Source organism: Hippichthys cyanospilos, chromosome 2 (assembly GCF_059441005.1).
Source record: "Hippichthys cyanospilos isolate Australia breed blue-spotted pipefish chromosome 2, RoL_Hcya_1.0, whole genome shotgun sequence".
NCBI lineage: Eukaryota > Metazoa > Chordata > Actinopteri > Syngnathiformes > Syngnathidae > Hippichthys > Hippichthys cyanospilos.
In genome coordinates this window covers 4,470,359-4,489,377 of record NC_142370.1, presented here as the reverse complement: position 1 = coordinate 4,489,377, position 19,019 = coordinate 4,470,359, and the positions used below count along the sequence as shown (strand labels likewise).

Here is a 19,019-nt window from a genome sequence, read left to right as displayed (position 1 = left end):
AGTCTAAAACTGAAAAAATAACCAAGTGAATCAAAATTCCTGAAATAAAAAAAAAGATGCCAATTCATTTACTTGTTTGTCTGCCTTTTTTCTTTCTTTTCCCATTGTGTGTGTGTGTGTGCGTGTGTGTGTGTGCGTGTGTGTGTGTGTGTGTGTGTGTGTGTGCTGAGCAGGAGTATGTTCCCACTTTGTTTATTTTTTGTTAACACACATGAAACTCTGTTATTTGTACATGACCCTGTAAGACAGAAACCTTAAAGCAGGGTTGTCAAACTCCTTTTTATTGTGGGCCACATTGCAGTTATAGTTTCTGTCAGAGAGCCAGCATATATTATAAGTGTATTTGTCACACACTTAGCGAGTTTTGAAATCAGAGGCCTGCAAAAAACTGTTCAAAAGACAGATTGGGAACAAAAGAAAAATGTTTTTTAAGACAAGTTAGATAATTTAGATAGAAACTTGAAGTCAAATCAACATTTTGCGGGCCACTTACAATGATGTGGTGGGCCAGATCTGGCCCCCGGGCCTTGAGTTTTGACACCTGTGCCTTAAAGCAATATGTCAACACAAACCGAAAAACAAAAGCATCCTCTGAGATGGATGATACCATAATTTTTGCCAGGGAATTTATTCTACAGTAGAATAAAAACAAAAGAATCAAATCTATCTTGGCATTCCAATACATTTGGAGAGGACCATATATAAAACGCACAGAAACATATCTCTGGCGTCAGGCTGACAACTTGTACCTCCAAAATAGTCATGTGTCAGTGGACCCCAACAGCGGAATGTTTGTTCAACCATTACCATGCCATCATTGAACAGATTAAGCCATTTTTAACACTTCAGATTGGTCAATTAAAGGCAAAAATAACACCTACATGTGGAATACTAAAATGTGTTGTGTTAGAATAATTTTATACTGTATAGGTTATTCCATATTTGTTTTTGGCCATAAGTATATTGGTAGATTATTATAGATGGATGTTTGCAATATTGTTGAGAAAATCACACATCTCTAGCAGCTGTAGAAAAAGAGACAGGCACCACGACTCGGTCAAAGGGCGGAACAGCAATGGGTCTCTCTTCATGTTGCCAGGAAAGAAGATAACAGCATGGACTCATAGACTGCATCTCATGCCCCCCCCCCCCCCCCCCCCCCCCCAAATTCACCAAAATCACTGTGAGATCAGAGTAAAGTCTGGGGCGAAATGTTTACTTGCTCTTTTGAGTAACTATGACAGTAGAGTGCTGCAGCAGCAGCGACGGGTTGAATAATGACTACATGTACACAAGATAGACATATGCCCATTATACAAAAATATAATAGGTGCACTTTGTGCGCAACACCAAAAGAGCTATTCACTTCGCAAAATAGTACCAGTAATTACCAAAACAAAATAGCACCAGTAATTTAACAAACCATTCAGAGCGGAGCCATAGTAAAGTGAAGTTAGCGAAAACGCGGAGGTTTGAGAGTGGGGATTAAACAAAGCAGGCAAGACGTCGTTCGTAGAAGACAAGCCGTTGCTTTCCACAGTGGATTCGCCAGCATTTCGAAACCTTGACAGCAAGATCCCTGTCGCAACTAGCAATAATGACAAGGTAAGCTAACACTAATTTTCGCTTTACAATTCCTATTAATAATCATCTATAAATATCTGTGGTCAATGTGTAAAGATGAAGCATTTAAAAACTGATGTTAGACAGTACGTTAAACACAATGATGTACGCTAGCCGCGTTACCCCTGCTGAAACCATCTATTTTTGAAACGTCTGTCCCTAACCTAGCCAACTGAACTTGAATTTGAATATTAACAGTGAAAATGAAACTGATTTTTGCCAGAAGCATACGCAATCACAGCATTACTATGCTGTGAAGCGAAGTAATAAAGCGATTAAAATACCCAAAATATTTTGTACCTTGTTTCTTAAGGGTTTACAATAACAATAGTACAGAGGAAATGATTTGTAGTGTTTTTAGGCATAAGGCAACCTTCCACTGGATGTGTAATGAGTGTAATGAGCACCTTGTAAAACGGCCAATCATGATTTCCAGTTATGTTGGAGAGAGTAATATAAAAGTAATGCAATAGTGGTGTAATGCATTACATTAATGTTACTGACATTACCTAATTACTTTGAAATGACAGTAATAAGAAGAGAGTAATAAAAGATAATCAAGTGGTGAATGGTCTTTCTTGTTTCGCGCCTTTTCACCCTCAAGATGCTGTAGCTTCAGTAGCTTACTCAACCACTTTTTGACAGTCACAAGGGCAAGGGATCCAACCGACAAGTTGTGCTTCTGGGAGATCACTGCATCACTGAGCTTTGCCTGTCTGGCTGCTCACCCACGACCCGAATAAAAGATAGTACAGGAAATGGATGAATGATGATGACTGTTCTCCAGAAACCAAGAAAAACATCAGACTTTATTAAAGCTGCTGCTGATGATTTTACATACGGTACAATACAGTCTTACATATATACAAATATACAGCGATAATAGCTTTATATCAATGCCATAATCAGTAGATATTCAGTAGGAAAATAAAGATTGTGGTTACTGCAACGTGCTGTGTAAAAATGACGTAGAAAATATAAACACAATCTCTCCAGCTCTGTCCGTGTTGACAGTACAAATAATTGTGTGATGGTGATCAAACACTGACAATTTTAGTGTGTCAGCTTTCCACCGAGGGCAGAAAATAAATACTTCAAATGTGGAACAGTGGCTGGTAAATTGTTTTCAACGGGGAGAGACTCACCAAAATAAATATTCTCTTAATGAATCACACACTATTACGTGAGGTATTTGACAGAAAACAGTACAATGACATTTCTGTATTAACTCATTCAATGCCGGGGACCTATTTTCATTTATTTATTTATTTTTTTAAGAGTCTGGACATTCAATCCCAGATACTTAAGTATCTGGAAATTAATATCCTCAATGTACCTTGGTATCGAATTAATATGTGGGTATCTGGGATTGAATGGCTGGACTCTTTAAAAAAAACAAAACAAAAAAAAATGTCCCTACACTAAATGAGTTAAAATGAGCAACACACAGTGATGGCAGCAGTTTGAGATGTACTTGACGGATTTTTTTTTTTTTTAATTCTCTTGCTTTTGTGAGACTGGAGCGAGCCCTTACACAGGAAAGACATGCATTCTGAAGCTGGACAATTACACTAGACTGAGGGGAAAAGAAAAAAAAAATGAGAGCACATTCTCAAGAATGCTGATAAATGTCATACGAAATTGTCACAAGACAAACAGACCTGATTCCAAGCAATAAACGGGTAGGGCCGCTCTTACTGCAGTCGTGAGCTGGAATGGATTTAAGTGCCACACATAATATGGATGCTAAACAACCTTTGTGGGTACAGTAGAAATAAAGGGTTTAAAATGGCTGTGCAAAGAAAACAAGGCAGGAGGAATTATTCACTTTTGAGTGTAGCAAAACGGTGTTTGTCACATTTTGTTTTTGAGCCAGTTTGTCAGCTATTCGGCAAAGCTGTTGTAAAGAAAGAAGAGACCGAAACAAACAAGCTGAGCCGGTCTTGGACTGGTTGCTTAGAGAGAAGTGACGAGCGTCACATGCCTGAGTTGGGCTGGGAGCAGCACAATGGGGGAAAAGAAAAAGTCCGTTGTTTTTTTTTTTGTTTTGTTTTTTTGCTAGGCCCAAAACAGATATAAGTAAGTAGATCCTGAAAAAAAAAAACGTGCGTATATTTGATTTAAAATTGAAGTACGAATTGTTGTGAGAAGCATTTGAACGTGCACGAAGATTTTATTCCAAGTGGCGGCTGGAATGCAGTCACACTCGCCACCCCCGTGCTGCCTCAGAGGTTAATCTCGAGCAGCTGAGGGGTAAACCCAGCCAGTTCTCTCAAAGGACCAAAGTCCACATCCTCTGCAATGACTTTGTGAAAGGTAAAGAGAGGCTCTGACCACTAGATGGTGCCGATGATTACAGCAGTTGATGGGAACATCTGCAAATCTTGCACTTGCAGCTGAATGCCATTTCATATAGTGTCGATCAACACGGGATGCTAAAAGCTGCCTTAAGGAGAATTGTGTTGATTATGAAACTGCCAGCAGTACGCTTTAAAATCGAGTGCAGACATTCTTGAGACATGCCCGTGTTAATGCTACATAATTGAACACATGGACGCTGAGCATGTGACGCTCAGTTTAAACACTGGTGATGATTACTGATGTGTGGTGCTGGATAGGTCAGGGTTTGATGTCTGAGAAGCTGGTGTAGGTCTCACTGCAGCTGGAGGAAGTGCTAAGGTTTCCAGAGACACTGTCATCTGCAGGAAAAGTTTGTGACTTTCAACTTAGAAATCAACATTCTGGTCTTAAAAAAAAAAAAAATCTCCCAATAAAATGAATTCTCTCAGTGCCGTGGATGAGAATTCTCATTTTTTTAACGCATGATAAAACATCAGGTTTTCAATATGTCCAAAATGGACTATTTCCAATTTTGAATGGCATTAAATGAGCCCGACATGGGCTAAATTTGACACCTATAGGGTGTAGCTTTCCACCTCCTGTTTGCAGACATTTAGAAGGGACAACAGTGTTGCATATTGGAAGTCGTCATGTTTTGATAATCCATGCAATGTTTTAGCCTACTATTTTTTAATTTTTTTGGTATGCTTTTCCTTTGATATCACACATCAAAAATAAAAGAGCCCACGTTGGTTTAAAGTTTCCCCCAGGGGTTAAAATAGTAATACAAATAATAAATGATTCATTTCTCATCAAATATGTTTATTATGATGGGTAGCTAACAGCCTTGACTAGTGCTTATTTAATGAAGCCAATTGAGCACTGTAGTGATAACTGTGGCAGTTGGATGGCAGTGTTGCCATCTATACAACACATAACTTACACATTCTCAATCTTTCATTTGATACCATCCTCGAGGATGGGTTTTCCCTTAGAGCTTGGCACTGAAAGATTTCAACTTAACACAGTATGTGAACTGAATTTTGAACCTTACCTGAGCTGCTGAGTGACTGAGATGACTTGGACTCAGATATTAGGCCTAGTAAATTTGCATGTGCCATCCAGCCTTCCTTGGCGCTACGAAGGTTCCTCACAAACCTTACACAAAGAAAGTTGCTGTGAGCAGTGAAGAAAAGACAAATAACAGTGGTACCACTATGTACAAAATTAATTCCGGAATTGTTTCGTAATGTGAATTTTTCGTAGGTAGAGACGCTTTTTACATGTAAATAGCCTAATCTGTTCCAAGCCCCCCAAAATGCTCCTAAGCCCTTTACATACTATTAAAAATAATGATAAAAATGCATCGAAAACTGTATTAGAATTAGAATTAGTGCATAATCATGACATTCAAAATACATTCTGTAAAGAATATTTTAAAAAAAGAATGCTCCTAACCTTTTTAAATTACCGTATCCACTATAAACCGCACCGTTATATAAGCCGAAGCAGCAAAATAGGAGCAAAAAAAAAAAAAAAAAAAAAAAAAAGATTTTTGTCAAGGATAAGCCGCACTGGACTATAAGCCACAGGTAATAACACGTGACATTTCCGCAAAAAGATGGTACATGGAAGTTTATCTGTTGATTAATATCTTTTCAGTTCTATTTCATAGTTGTTCGATTAATTGAAAACTTGAACAGATACACACGTTTACTTACTGGTGACTAGCAAAAAAGAAATAAAAAAACAACAGATAAGCCGCACTGGACTATAAGCCTCGGGGCTCAAATCATGAGGAAAAAGCCACGGCTTATAGTCCGAAAAATACAGTAATCATATTAATTGAAGCAGTTGACAATATGAATCCAGTTCTTTTGTTTGCCTTGAGATGGTGCTGGTGTGATGGTTAAGTGCAGAGAGAGACGTTAATATGTCATTTATTTTACATTTTCCTTCCTCTTGTGGGAGCTTTGTTCAGGGGATCCTGTTGTGTATTTATGATGTTCTGTATGACTTATATTTCTCCAATGAAGTCCTTTGAGACTGCGGTGGGCTACAAAAATAAACTTGACTTTTGACTCGACTTGACGTGTAAGTTTACTTAAGTTTTGTTTGTGGACATGTGAAGTGCTTCCTATGTGATGTCATTCAGCGCACTAGCTAAAGTGATACCGATGCTAACTTTCTGACCTGACAGCCCAATGTGGTATGTTACATAAGTGTTTTTATGTGAATATGTACAATGTTAGCTGTAGCTAATGCTTTATTTTACGTTTATTAGTTCTACAGTGTGAACTGTTGGTAGGGAAGTGTGAATGAAGTGTGTCAAGATTAAATATGCAAGACCAGAGTAAAATCGGTGTACAAAACTAGGGTGTCGTTAGATGAGAAGCTCAGCTGGGATACTAATAAATCATAAAAACGCATCAAAACTGTAACAAATAGAAATTGCGGGTTGTCATGATGTATGACACTACAGTCTTGTTCAAGCAAGCGCTGCTGTCCCGTGTCTCAATACACGCCAACAATGTCACCTTTTGTATTCTGAATTTTCTTTTGTAAGTCGAGACACATGTTTTTCCCGTAGTTTTGTAACTTGATTTTTTTTTTTTTTTTTTTAAACAAGGGGTTTTCATAAGTAGAGGTACCACTGTAAATGCTACCATGCTAGCGTAAGAACACTTTTACCACTGGCTGTCTTCTCCCTCTCTAATGAGCTGCACCACATCTCCACTCTTGACTGACAGCTCCTGGGGTCTCGCTTTCTCAGAGTCTGCTACCACAGTGTACTTCCCTGGAATCTGAAAGTCAAACCATTACTGTATATTACTCATAAAGTAAAAGACAGGTGCTTGCCACTTAACTCATTCAATGCCAGAGATGTATTTTCACTTTTTTTTTTAGCGTCTAGATAATCAATCCCAGACACTGGGCTTTAACTTCCGAACAACGTCCTTGGCATTGAATGAGTTAATATAACCTCCACGTTAGAACATGTTGGAGGACAATCGAACCAAAGTATTCCAGGAAAACAGGAGAGGCTCAGTGCCAATTGATCCACGGACTGGTACCGGGCCACAGACCAGTGGTTGGGGAACCCTGTTGTACAGGGTATGAAAAACATTGATTTTCTTGCTCTTTTTTTCTTTTAAATGGAAAATTCTGACATTTTTTGGTTTGGATACTATTTATAACCATTGAGCTCATAACAGCTATATGTATCTCAGATACAGTGAACCCTCACCACTTCGTGCTTCGTCGTTCTAAGTGCTTTGTGCCGCCCCCCCCCCCCCCCCCCAAAAAAAGGCCGAGTTGACCGTAACTGCACATGCAAAGGCCACTCTTACAAGATGCATTATTGCTCCCAGCGTGACATCGACCGATGAGCCAATCACGCTCTTGTAGGAGAGTCTGTGAGCAGATTGCCTCAACAGTCGTCTCTGAGTAACCTCAATTGAACGTCTCCGCGAGTCATGTAAAAGCCACTCCTTCGACATTGTTGCTGAATATTAATTACAGTAGTGTTGTGTGTTTCGTGCCTTTGTGTGACAAAGCTATATTTACCATGCGAGTGAGAGAGGAGTGCTTGAGACACGTGGCAGAAATAGTACACATGTTGAAGACGTGAAAGATAGCGTTGGGCAGATGTTAAGAAGAGTGCTATTATAATAAATTGGAATGTTGAGTGTAAACCCTATGTCCACCTTATCACGTTTGTTCAGCTACAGCAGGGGTTGGCAACCTTTGACATTCAAAGAGCCATCTTGACCAGGTTTCCTGGAATCCGCAAACACTTTATTACATCTGAAATGAAGGTGATATCAAACGTATTCCTATGATAATTATGGTAATGAGGAGAGTGGGAAGGTGGAAGTGGACAGAATCAGTTGGCTATTAGCATCCAAGTTAATCAAGGTTGTACCACATTATTTTCATTCAACTGACTTGGTAAATGGACTTTCACTTACGTAGTGCTTTTCTACCTTTGCTACTCAAAGAGGGTTTCAGCGTCTTCCTCAAGGACACTTCAACATGGTCACGATGGTCGGGGTATCAAACCCACAACCCCTCAGCTGGGAAACAACCACTTTACCACCGAGCCATGCCGCCCTTTTATTATTACATTATTTTCATTAAAAGAAGACCGAACCAAAGTCTGAATACATCCATGCATGGACAAGGCTACTAACATTAAATTTATTCTGTAAAGAATTCATCAAGCGCTCCAGTTTGTATTGTTTACTCACCTGTTATTTTATTTTTTAAATATCTGCTGTTAATCTGCTTTTAGCGGTGTTTGTGTTAGCCAAGGTTGTTACTTTCTTGATTTCAAGAAAAGAACCATCAGATTGAGTGCATCCTTGTTGACACACAGACATTAAGATGACATTAATTTTGTGTTAAGAATTCTTCAAGGGCTTTGTTTTTTAATGATCAGTTTGTCTTACTTTGAAAATGTGTGCCTTTAATTTTGAAGGTCGTGTAACATTTCCACCTCCTGTTCTTACCTTCCCAAAACTGATTGGCTGTCTCCCGTCACTTTTCACGTCCCGTCACACTAAACACGTCCCTATTGATGTCGCCCAATCACCCAGTCACACAAACTACATTGACTGCTATTCAAATGTGTCGCTTGTTATATCGCCCATGTAGTAGATCTGAACCCAAGCATGACTTATTCTCCCAAATCGCGGAGAGCCGCAACATATGGATGAAAGACCCCTGAGCTACAGGCTTCCTTCTAGGTAAGGCATGTCCAAACCCGGTCCTCGAGGGCCACCTATCCTGCATGTTTTTGATGTTACCTTCATTCAATGCAGCTGATTCAAATAGTCAGGTTTGTTGTCAGGCTTCCGCTGAGCTTGCTGATGAGCTGATCATTTGAATCAGGTGTGGTAGGAGGAGAGAAACCTCCAAAACATGCCGGATAAGCGGCCCTCGAGGACTGGGTTTGGACATGCCTGCAGTGAGTCTAGGTTGACGTGCGAGAGCCGTTGACCCGAGGGCATCTCCGGCTTCTTCCGGCATCTTCGAGTCCCCCGACCGCATGCAAGGGACGGAAACAGCAACAGATAACAGTAAAGTTTCTGTATAAGGATTAATAATGAAAGATTTAAGTAAATGTGTACTGTAGTAATATTTTAAAAAAAATCTGGCACACACATACTGTATAATAATTGAAAAAAATACAGCTGACTACATAGATTTTGCCCATCGCCGGTTAATTTTGGAGCATAACCCCCGCCATAAATGAGGCTTCACTGTAATTATATATGTGTCTGTTTATAAAATGTTACGTAAACGATGGCCTTTTTCAGCCCCCAAATTGGTTACTTAATTTTCCATTATTCCCTCTGGGAAAAAAGGTTGACAACTGATTTTGTTCAACATAAGAAGTTAGAAGTTTGCAAATATGTCTGAAACTCTCACCAGCTTCTGAACTGTATCCTCTTCAGTGTCAGAGTTCAATGGCTCCTCACCACTGGAGTAGCCGTCATTCTCCTCAGAAGCATCCAGAGAGAGCGAGCCTTTAGTCCAGCCTGCGAGAAGAAAACACAAGCATGAGAGCTGTTCATTAGTAGGGGCAAGAAAACTGAAAGATGGGGCACAATGGCACACAGGAACGAGATGTGTGCAGAGCAACTGAGAGTATGCCAAAAACCATACTAAGTCCCTGAATTTGGGGTGATATTTCACAGAGCAAACAAAAACAAGCACAGCAAATCACAGCAAAAGCCCACAATGACTGCTCTGTACCTCGCTGCTTGCTCTGTAACAGACTAGAGGCGCTGGCCCATTTGACTTTGCTCAGACTGATGTGAGGGGCTGGACAAGGACAAAATTAAAATTAAAGGAAACATTCTCCATGGAAAAGAGACAAACGCCACAAGTGACAAAAAGACACACCAGGATGAGTAATGGTGACGATTACGATCTGCGGATCATAGTTATATATGTGACAATGTCAATTTTAAGGAGAAGAATGAGTCCCTTGGATATCCCTTCCAACATCCCAGCGAGTCACCACCGGACTGTTGAAAGCAAATCGATGACAGCACACAAAGCAAGAGGAGAGGAGCCTCAGGATGCCATGGGAACGGCAGATGTGAAATGGTAGACACCCTGTTCAATAATGAGACAACATTCTACCTTTGAACCCAAATGGAGTTGGATCACTCTTGACCAAGTGGTGCTTGGCACTGTGCTCGGGGCTCATGCCTGAGCCTGGCCACAAAGGCAAGGATAGTAAAGATAGGAAGGAAAAAAGTGAGTGAAGGAGCAGGAAGATGCAGACAAACAAGAATCAAAAATTTTCCTTGTGTTTGAGCTGCAAGAATTTAACCAATTCTGCACTATGACCACGAGGAGTTAGTGTCTACATGCGAGCAGAGGTGGGCAGTTCGCCAGCACTGACGAACTGTCTGCTGCCGCGGACGGACAAACTGTCTTTCAGTTGATCGCCGACGGATTGTCTGTCAGTTCATCGCCAATGTACTGTCTGTCAGTTCATCGTCGATGTATTGTCCATAGGGACTGTCGCTGACGGACTGTCCATCAGTTCGCGCCGATGGACTGTCCATACAAACTGTCAGGCCGTTTTGCGGACGCCTGTTTTCCAATGGAGCAACGATTGACGGGAATGTTAAAAAAAAAAAAATGAGAGTTGGAAGTTCAGCTTTCATCTGTCATTTTAATCGTTGGAATAGACATTAAGGTTGGATCTCAGTCAGCCCACCATGCCCCTTTTTGCTCATTGAAATGTAAGTCATCTGACTTGAATGTGTGTCTGCTATATTGCTGCATCTTTGGCATATATACCACAATCAGTCTGCACTCAATGTCACTTTACCGTGCAACCAAGCAGTGGAGAAATATGATCAGTTGAGTGAATAAACTGGGTTGGTTTCTACTTCTCATTCACAGCTATAACATAGCTGACATTACTGGAGATTTCTTTGTAATTGCTCCCTTTCTTAGTCCTGGTTTCATGAACCAAAATGCATAGTGTACACAATCTAGTTGAAAAAAGTAAGGTTTAGAATTAAGTGTTAAATGTTACATTACTCAGTGTCAGGTTCATGTGTATGCACAATATTTATAGGTTCATGCAGTTATGCATGATATACCTAGACATATTGTACATTTCAATTTCATAAAAATATACATATACAGCAGTTACTTTTGCTATTATCGCATTTTTACAATTTTCATACAAATAGGGGGGATACCCCCCCCCCCCAAAAAAAAAAAAAAAAAAGAAAATGTATGGAAAGTGCTGATGCCACTGAACATTGAGGGGTTGAAAGTAAATATATATTTATATTTGACGATGACCCTTTCAAAGTCAGCTCAAGTTGGGTGATATTAAGGCCTGGCTAGTGAAAAATCCCAGGACACCCAGGGGTTAGGTACTGTTACCTATTGCAATAATACTAATACTGCAACGATCATAATCATATATTTTTGTGCCCATAAGTAAATGAATAACATTGAATGAAACTAAATTATCATAGCAGATGCAGCACTCCCGGAAAAAGGCCAGTCAATAAGTATAATGTTACCTTTAGGACTCTTGAGATTGCTGAAGCCCTGCAAAGTAAAACGTTTTTTAGCCACTGAGGACCTGTCCGCGGTTGGACTTGTCACCGTCTCATCTAGAAGCAATGAGTTGATGGGAAACAAGAAGCATAGGCGCCGGTCACAAAAGCAGAAAAGATACGCCCAAAATAAGATGCCATTGAGAAGAGTGATGAAGAGAAGAGTAGGATTACAGATTGGTCTAAGGGGAAATAAAAAACAGCTTGCAAATAAACGTTTAGTTCTGTCAAGAATATTCACCTTTGCTTTTGGCAAGTACATGGTTATTGTCGGACACGGGGCTCGCCTCTGCCTTCTTTTCCTCCTGCTTTTTCTGGTTCTTTTGACTGCTGCTCCGTAAAGAGCTGTGTTAGGAAAATAGTCATCACAAAAATATAAAGACTTAACAAGAATGTGGAGAACTGTCCATACCACTCACCTGAGGGAGATGGAGCAGTTGGTGGTGTGGTTCGGGGAGTCACAGGTCTTCTGCTGGCTGGCGTCTGCGAAAGTTTAAACCAAAGGGGTAACAGACAGATTGGTTTTGCCAATGAGTAAAGTGTTGACAATACCTCTGCAGGCTTTGAGCTGTTGGGTGAGAACTTTGCGGATCTCATTCACCCATGATGTTTTGATCTCAGGTGTTGGAGCCTAAACAAACAAACAAACAAAAAATCTATACTTTTTTTTGTAATAAAACATAAATTAATTCCTGTGTGGGAATCTTGCTTTCATGTTTCATTTAAATGATTTCTTTTGAGCTTGTAAAACACTTATAACACATACAAATAACGGTTAGGTGGTGTTGATCCTAAAAATTAAAATCGTACCTTTGGTGATTTGCATTTTTTTTTTTCTCTAAAAAAAGCTGGTTAAGCAAGCTAACTATAAATGCACCTGCCATGGGCCCTCCTCAGATGTCGAGCTACTGCAGTACACATATTTACTTAAATCTTGAATTATTAAATCTGATGGCAGGGGGCGTGGCTGACCCCAGGAAAAAGGCTTTGCTTTTGTCATGTTAAGTATAAGTGCAATGAAATAAAATTGTCTTCTTTTTTTTCGTGCACTTTGATGCACTTATTTTTTTCTGTTTTAGACTAAGCTGTAACCCATATAAACGCTGTAAAAAACAATTAACATTTGTGAAAAGTTTTTCTTTTGTTAATGTTAAAAAAGATACAGGTTTAGGTATTATTGAATTTTTTTAGATAATCTTATTTATAGTCAGCGCATCGTGTGTGTGTGTGTGTGTGCAGGGGGGAGTTTTTTCTTTCATAGGGGGGCTTGGTAAATTATAACTGTGAAGCACTGCATTAGAGCGAAGCCTGCAGCTGACCAAACATTATACAGTATCAGAGTTTACACTTGAAATTCCAATTTACTACATAAGAAATCTATGTAAGGGATTTACAACGCTCCGGTGCAGCGCTCTCTCCTGCTCTTCCTTCATGTCTTCCTAACAGCATCTGTGAATTTAATGTGGGAGACGGGTACTCCTACTAGACATGTGATTGGCTCCCGGCATGACCATTGACCAATGAGGGCAGGAGTAGATACATGACCACAGGTTAAGAAATCTCATGGCTTACAGCTCCTGAAGGAAAATTAAAACTTACCTGGACAATAAAAACTTCCTCCCGTGAATTACACCAAACCTCAAACTTCTTGTTATCCCCTTTGGCATTCTCTGTAATTCCCACAGCACTCATCTGATGATGAAAACACAGTAAAAATGTTACATTTGCACCATTAAATACATACATGTGATTTTCAAATAAACATAACAGCTTCTCACATTCAGAGAGTGTTTGAAGCTGTAAGATGGAGCTTTTTCATATCCCTCGCCATTCTCCTCCCTTTTTTTGCAAAAAAGCAGGGCCTTCTCATGCAAGAACAGATGCCTCTGCATGGGCTTAAACCTGGCCAGGTCTTTGACCTTGGCATGCCCTTTTTTGTGCTCCGTCCACACGCTGAAGGAGCCTTGCATCAGCAAACGACCCAGCTCTGAGAGGTTACCCTGAATGGAGAAAAAAAAAAAAAAAAGAATAAAATTATATATGGTATATATGTATGTATGCACATTTGTGTATTATGTATATATACACATACATATGTATAAACATATATGTATACACACACACCTCACACAGACACACACACAAGCAAACGGATCATACCTCATATCCCGTAATGGCAATTAGGTGCATGGAGTCATTAACAGCTTTTAGGATGCCCAAAATGGAAGAGAGAGCTTCTTGTAGGTCGTCACAGCCATCACAACCTTTACTGTACTTCAACAACTCCTGCAAAAACAAACCGAGGGACACGGTCAGTCTTCTCTGCCTCGCACATCAGCTCCGTGCCATCATGACACATGAATGCAGCTCACCTTCAGCAACAGCTGGTACTTGGTGATTCTCTGGACAGGTTTCAGGAGGTAGGAGTCCAATCCAAGCTTATGTTCCAACTTCTTCTGACACTCCTTGTACAAAAAACGTTCAGTAATAGTTACAGCTTATTAATACTTAAATGACTGCAGTTAGCAATTAGACACTGGCTTGTGAAATCCAATGAGCTCTCATAAAAGAGCTAAAAAAAAAAAAAAAAACCTACCTAAAAATAAAAATGCTCAGGTTTGACTGAATGAATTGATATGGTTAGAGTCTGTGTGGTTAGTATAGAACTGCATAATAGTACAGTGAACTGTTTCTAATACTTTGTCACGCATGCAATAAACTAGATGAACAAATATTTTTGGATGTATTCATTTTATATTTTTTTACTGAATGTTGGTCCATGGGCTACAAATGAAACAGTTTGGTGCAAACCAGGACGGCAAGATGACAAAATATCTGATGTATCAATGTGAAGAGGGGTTCATACACAATGGTGAATGCTACCTTCACCACCTACAGTTTCCTGAGCGCTATTAGTTTTTGTTAGAATAGAATGTTACCTAAACTGAGCGTACATTATAATAACCAAGTAAAACTACAAAATCAGGCTTTCTTTTCAGTAATTCAAATGACCTGAAAGAAGGCACAATCCGAGCACTGCCGCCATAAACTCTCAGAGCGAGGTTTGTTCTGGCAGTAAGCCTCATAAATCTGCAGGTCCTTCATCTGAAGAGAGAAAACAGTTTGCTTTTCTTTAATAATGATCCTTGCCATTGAATTCGCCTCTTGTCAAAACACAAATTGCTTACTCGTTCTAAAAAGCATCGTCCCACAAGTTCAGGGCAGTTTGTGTATGCCTCCAATTCCTTTAGAAAAGTCCTGAAAGTTAAATTAAGTAATGGTTAAAATACATACAGGAAGTACCCAAGTGCCATCCATCCATCCATCCATCCATCCACCACACAATCGGCAAAAAATGCTGGGATGCAATGCTGAGACCAAAAACCAGACCCCCTCAACAAGACCCACATTATTTTCTCGGGCTGTGTGCAGCTAGGCCCAGCAACCAGGTGCACGCCAGGGAGCTCTATCAGCAAGCCTGGCTCATAGCGGGACCCCAATGACCCCGCCCGGCAAGGGAAAATGCTGCCCAATTTTTTGTATTCATCATAGGGATTTGGGAACCATGCTTTGTCTGATCCCTCACATAGGACCCGCTTGTCATAGGTGACTCTGCCAGGGGCATAAGGTCCCAGGCAACTTAGCGGCTAGGATCATTGGTACACACAAACCTTCACACCACTATAATATAGGTACTCCTGAAGTCGGTCATTTCCTCCTTAAAAAACAAAAAGGATACCTCTTATGAAATTGGTAGATTTCTGACATGTTCCCAAACAGGATGTCCTTTTTACTTAGAAGCATCGTGGGAATGAGATGAGCCATTGAGGGATTGTCCATCTCTGCTGCATAGCCCTGTAGCAACACATTCATTGTTGTTCAAAGACTGTACATTACCATCGGTAAATGTGTGCAGGCTGTCGTACTGCCACACCAGTAAAAGAGAATACCACAAGGAAGCTCACCTCCAAAACGCACAGAAGCTCCTCCACATACACTCGCTCAGTCTCCAGCAGTTCATTCATTACATGACTAGAAAGCAACATAAACAGGATTATTATTAATGAATGACCGCCTGTGGAAGCTGAAGGACAGAAAGCCCTCACCGTCGCAGCACAGCCAAGTTTTCGTCTTCCTCTGAGAGGGAGGCATGTCTGGTGCCACAGTTTGGTACAGGTGACTCCACCTGGACAGAAACTTTGTTAGTGATGTTTCAAAAGTTTCCAACATATCAGTTTCAGTCACGGCAGGAGAACAGCCTTTACCTTTCTGCAGAAGGCATTATCTGCTGAGTATCTCCTCTCCTTTCTCTGTTGATCTGACACAGAAAAGATTTAACACAATAACAAGGATAATGAACAAAAGTGGTCAATTGTTGATCACATCTTCCTTAAAAACATACTGGGAGACGTCTGTGCAGACTTCACTTCCGGTCTTGGAGCCACTGGCTGAACTGGTCGTGTCTGCTTGGCGGCCAGTTTTTTCAGGCTGATACGTCTCTTCTCAAACATCTCCTGAACAGAGCTTTGCTTCTGGAACACTCGCTCTACCTGGTCCTAATAGAGGACATACTGTGTCAAAATGTGCCACATGAATCAGGCAGACGATATTGCATTTGTTTTCTCTTGATTCAATTTTCATGTCACAATACGCTTAGAAGAATACCAAGTCTGACTGACCCTGAGCTGAGCAGTGAGCACTGTGTCATACTGGCAGCAGATGGCACCGCAGTCGATGAGGGTGTGAAGCGGCGCCGTCTCCAGGTATCGCTCCAATTCTTGGAGAGCTGCCTCAGCTCCATCTTGAGACTGACATCGATCCACTGGCTGGCTTGCCAAAAGATAAATACCTTCTTCGCACCAACGAGAGGCCTGTTCAAACAAATCTCTTAAGTGAGATGCTCTCACAGAAATACAGATTGTATGCCCTGAAGATCGTACCTTGTCCAGAGCATGGTGGAGCTCCATTGCAGTTAGTAGAAAGCTCTTCTTGTCCCTCAAAATAGAAGTGATCTCCTCACAGACTGCTCTCAGCTCGCAGCACTTTGGCCGAATAGAGTCCTCTGCATAGTGAGCGCTCTTGATCAGTCCGTCACCTTCGCTGGCAAGCGACAGGGCAAAGTCCAGAATGTCCTGTTGAAGTATCGGATTAGTATTTGCATGTTTTGGGCTTACCATCTTACTCACGTTACAAAAATGGTTTGTTAGGCTGATTCCAAAAGCTTAAAAGGTGTGAATGGAAACATGAACAGTTTGGCGATACAGTCCTGCTCACCGATATTTAGAGGTGGGCAACTTACATTTTTTATGTCGGTCCAACATTCGACATTCATCAGAGCCAATCGCGTGTCGGATAGAAGTGCCGATCTCCCTCTTGAAATCAAGTTTTCGTGTCTTGCAGGACACTGCAAATTTAATATCAAGAGGGAGATTGGCACTTCTATAAGACACCCGATTGGCTCTCGCCGAGACCATCGACGGCAGGAGTTGTAATCTACTCCCGTCCCAATTACCGCTTGTTTTCCAGACCTGGACGTGCAGTGTCACTCATGAAATACACACACGCTGTTGGCTAGACCCGAGGCAGAGGAGCAAAGATGTTCACTGGACCATTGGAAATCTCTTACCTTGATTTCTTTTACAATAAAATGGTAAAAGTACTGCAAGTGTAAACTCTCATTGTTATCATGTTGGATTATCTACAGATTTTACTTTAATTTGACTTCCGGGAGCCGCTAATATGACTGTGGTTGCCGCGAGACTTCAAAGGATGGAAAGGGGAAACTGTTCAGTTACTGTATAGTTCCACCTTTGTGGCAAGTGCATTTAAAGTTACCTCGTCTGTCTGGCATGCAGGTAACAGTCACAGCACGTCTCTCTGCAATATAGCCCCCCCCCCCCCCCCCCAATCCTCCCCTCCGCCCCCAAAAATCCGCGATGCACTGAGGGCACGATAGAAGAGGTGTAAAGTAGCGAGGGATCACTTTATTTATGAGATTTATGGGATGGGTTTAAATAGTGTTTGCATCTGCCGTGTTGGTGCTGGTGTGTGTTCTTACACAGGCCTTTTCTTCATGATTGCTAAGTTCACGGAGGACGTGCTCGGCATGGGCGGGATTTACGCTGACCTCTGAGAAAGCGTATAACCGTTCTGACGTAGCATCAAGTTGCGAGCGCACCTGTGAGCGGAGTCACAATATCAACTCATGGTGTTGGAGAAATTCATGCCAAACGAATTATCTTGAATTATCTCAACCTACTTCACGGAAGTGCTGCTCAAAATGGCGAAGTTGCAAACACTGTTCAAGCTTGGACCGATGGCGTTCCCAGAAATCGTCAAATGCTGTCTCAGTCTCGTCCAGTTGACCCAAAAGTCTGAAAGCGGGATGAGAAAACAGTTGCAGAGAAAGAACTAGTCCAAACAGTCAATTTGCTCTTACCGCTGTACAGTGGCTAGGTTTTCCAGTTCATCGTGAGTCATTTGGTATTCCATGTCAGTTTGGAAGGGCTCATTAATGTACTCCAATAGACGTTCGCCTTGGGATTGAGACACCTGTAGGTCCTCCTGGAAAAGAAAGAAGGAATTTCCATAAATGTAAACCTATTAGGCCTGGGCGATAATATCAATATATTGCGATACGAAGTGACGCAATACCCATATTGTGATACGATGTTCAGTTTCCAATAAATCACATACCGGCTTTGAAACGTCATATTTTCGTTTGTTTTTTATAAATCAATCCATTTCGGAGTGACTTTAGTGTCGTGATTTTTGACATATTATGAATCGTGTTTTACCTGTAAATCATTCCAAGTGCTTCAAAAACCACGTTAAATATTACAATACATTACCTTTAGAGTGAAGCTATGTTCCAAAGCAAAATTGGCGGCAGGAGGAGGAGGGCAAAACAGCAGAAAAAGAAAACTCTATGATACGACGATAGCATTTCCTTCCTTTTTGCTGTGGTCATATTCCTTCTCCTCACTCACAGTGTTTACGTCGTCAAATAACCGACTCCTACTCAAGCAGACATATTAACGAGCAGTAGAATCTCATGTTACCTTTGATTCAAATAGGAATTTGGGGATTTGATATTTTGTGTTATTTCGTTTTGTTTCTTCTATATGCTGAGTAATTTTCGTAATATGAAGAAAAAAACCTGTACAGAAACGACCATATCTTGAGGTTTCACTGTATTGGATAAATTATAGCAGTAGATTTCTCCTTGGTTTTTGTTGTTTTTCTTATCCAATGTGAGTGATGTCACAGATCTGTTAGGTTTATAGTTATAGAACACTGTCACCAGCATCCTTGCTGGCACATGTAGCTAAGTGCTCTCTGTGTATTCCTGACAAATCAGTACCATTTGAAAGAGTATTCTCAACTGCTGGGGAAATATTAACACAGTCAAGTAGAGGGCATAATTGAAATTTTAAAAAAAATGTGGAAATGCTG

The 19,019-nt window shown here is 40.8% G+C and overlaps 1 protein-coding gene across 4 annotated transcripts in view; it reads right to left on the bottom strand.

Annotated features, from left to right (window-relative positions):
• Positions 1-2,413: 2,413 nt before the first annotated feature.
• mcf2la (mcf.2 cell line derived transforming sequence-like a) overlaps positions 2,414-19,019 on the bottom strand; it is a 37,246-nt gene continuing 20,640 nt past the window's right edge. For 2 of the 4 annotated variants that reach the window (XM_088407216.1, XM_088407235.1), the window contains 25 exons: positions 18,004-18,128; positions 17,824-17,938; positions 17,623-17,742; positions 16,505-16,696; positions 16,244-16,435; positions 15,967-16,120; positions 15,830-15,882; positions 15,671-15,750; positions 15,530-15,596; positions 15,304-15,419; positions 14,753-14,822; positions 14,577-14,669; positions 13,937-14,029; positions 13,725-13,850; positions 13,343-13,564; positions 13,164-13,256; positions 12,117-12,195; positions 11,984-12,047; positions 11,806-11,909; positions 11,529-11,621; positions 10,117-10,191; positions 9,397-9,506; positions 6,655-6,767; positions 5,018-5,121; positions 2,414-4,322 (listed from right to left, as the gene is read on the bottom strand). In XM_088407216.1, coding sequence (XP_088263342.1) covers positions 4,243-4,322; positions 5,018-5,121; positions 6,655-6,767; positions 9,397-9,506; positions 10,117-10,191; positions 11,529-11,621; positions 11,806-11,909; positions 11,984-12,047; positions 12,117-12,195; positions 13,164-13,256; positions 13,343-13,564; positions 13,725-13,850; positions 13,937-14,029; positions 14,577-14,669; positions 14,753-14,822; positions 15,304-15,419; positions 15,530-15,596; positions 15,671-15,750; positions 15,830-15,882; positions 15,967-16,120; positions 16,244-16,435; positions 16,505-16,696; positions 17,623-17,742; positions 17,824-17,938; positions 18,004-18,128 — 2,733 coding nt within the window. In that variant the 3' untranslated portion in view covers positions 2,414-4,242. The remainder of the gene's footprint in view (positions 4,323-5,017; positions 5,122-6,654; positions 6,768-9,396; positions 9,507-10,116; positions 10,192-11,528; positions 11,622-11,805; positions 11,910-11,983; positions 12,048-12,116; positions 12,196-13,163; positions 13,257-13,342; positions 13,565-13,724; positions 13,851-13,936; positions 14,030-14,576; positions 14,670-14,752; positions 14,823-15,303; positions 15,420-15,529; positions 15,597-15,670; positions 15,751-15,829; positions 15,883-15,966; positions 16,121-16,243; positions 16,436-16,504; positions 16,697-17,622; positions 17,743-17,823; positions 17,939-18,003; positions 18,129-19,019) is intronic. The other 2 variants (XM_088407225.1, XM_088407227.1) reach the window with 2 other exon arrangements.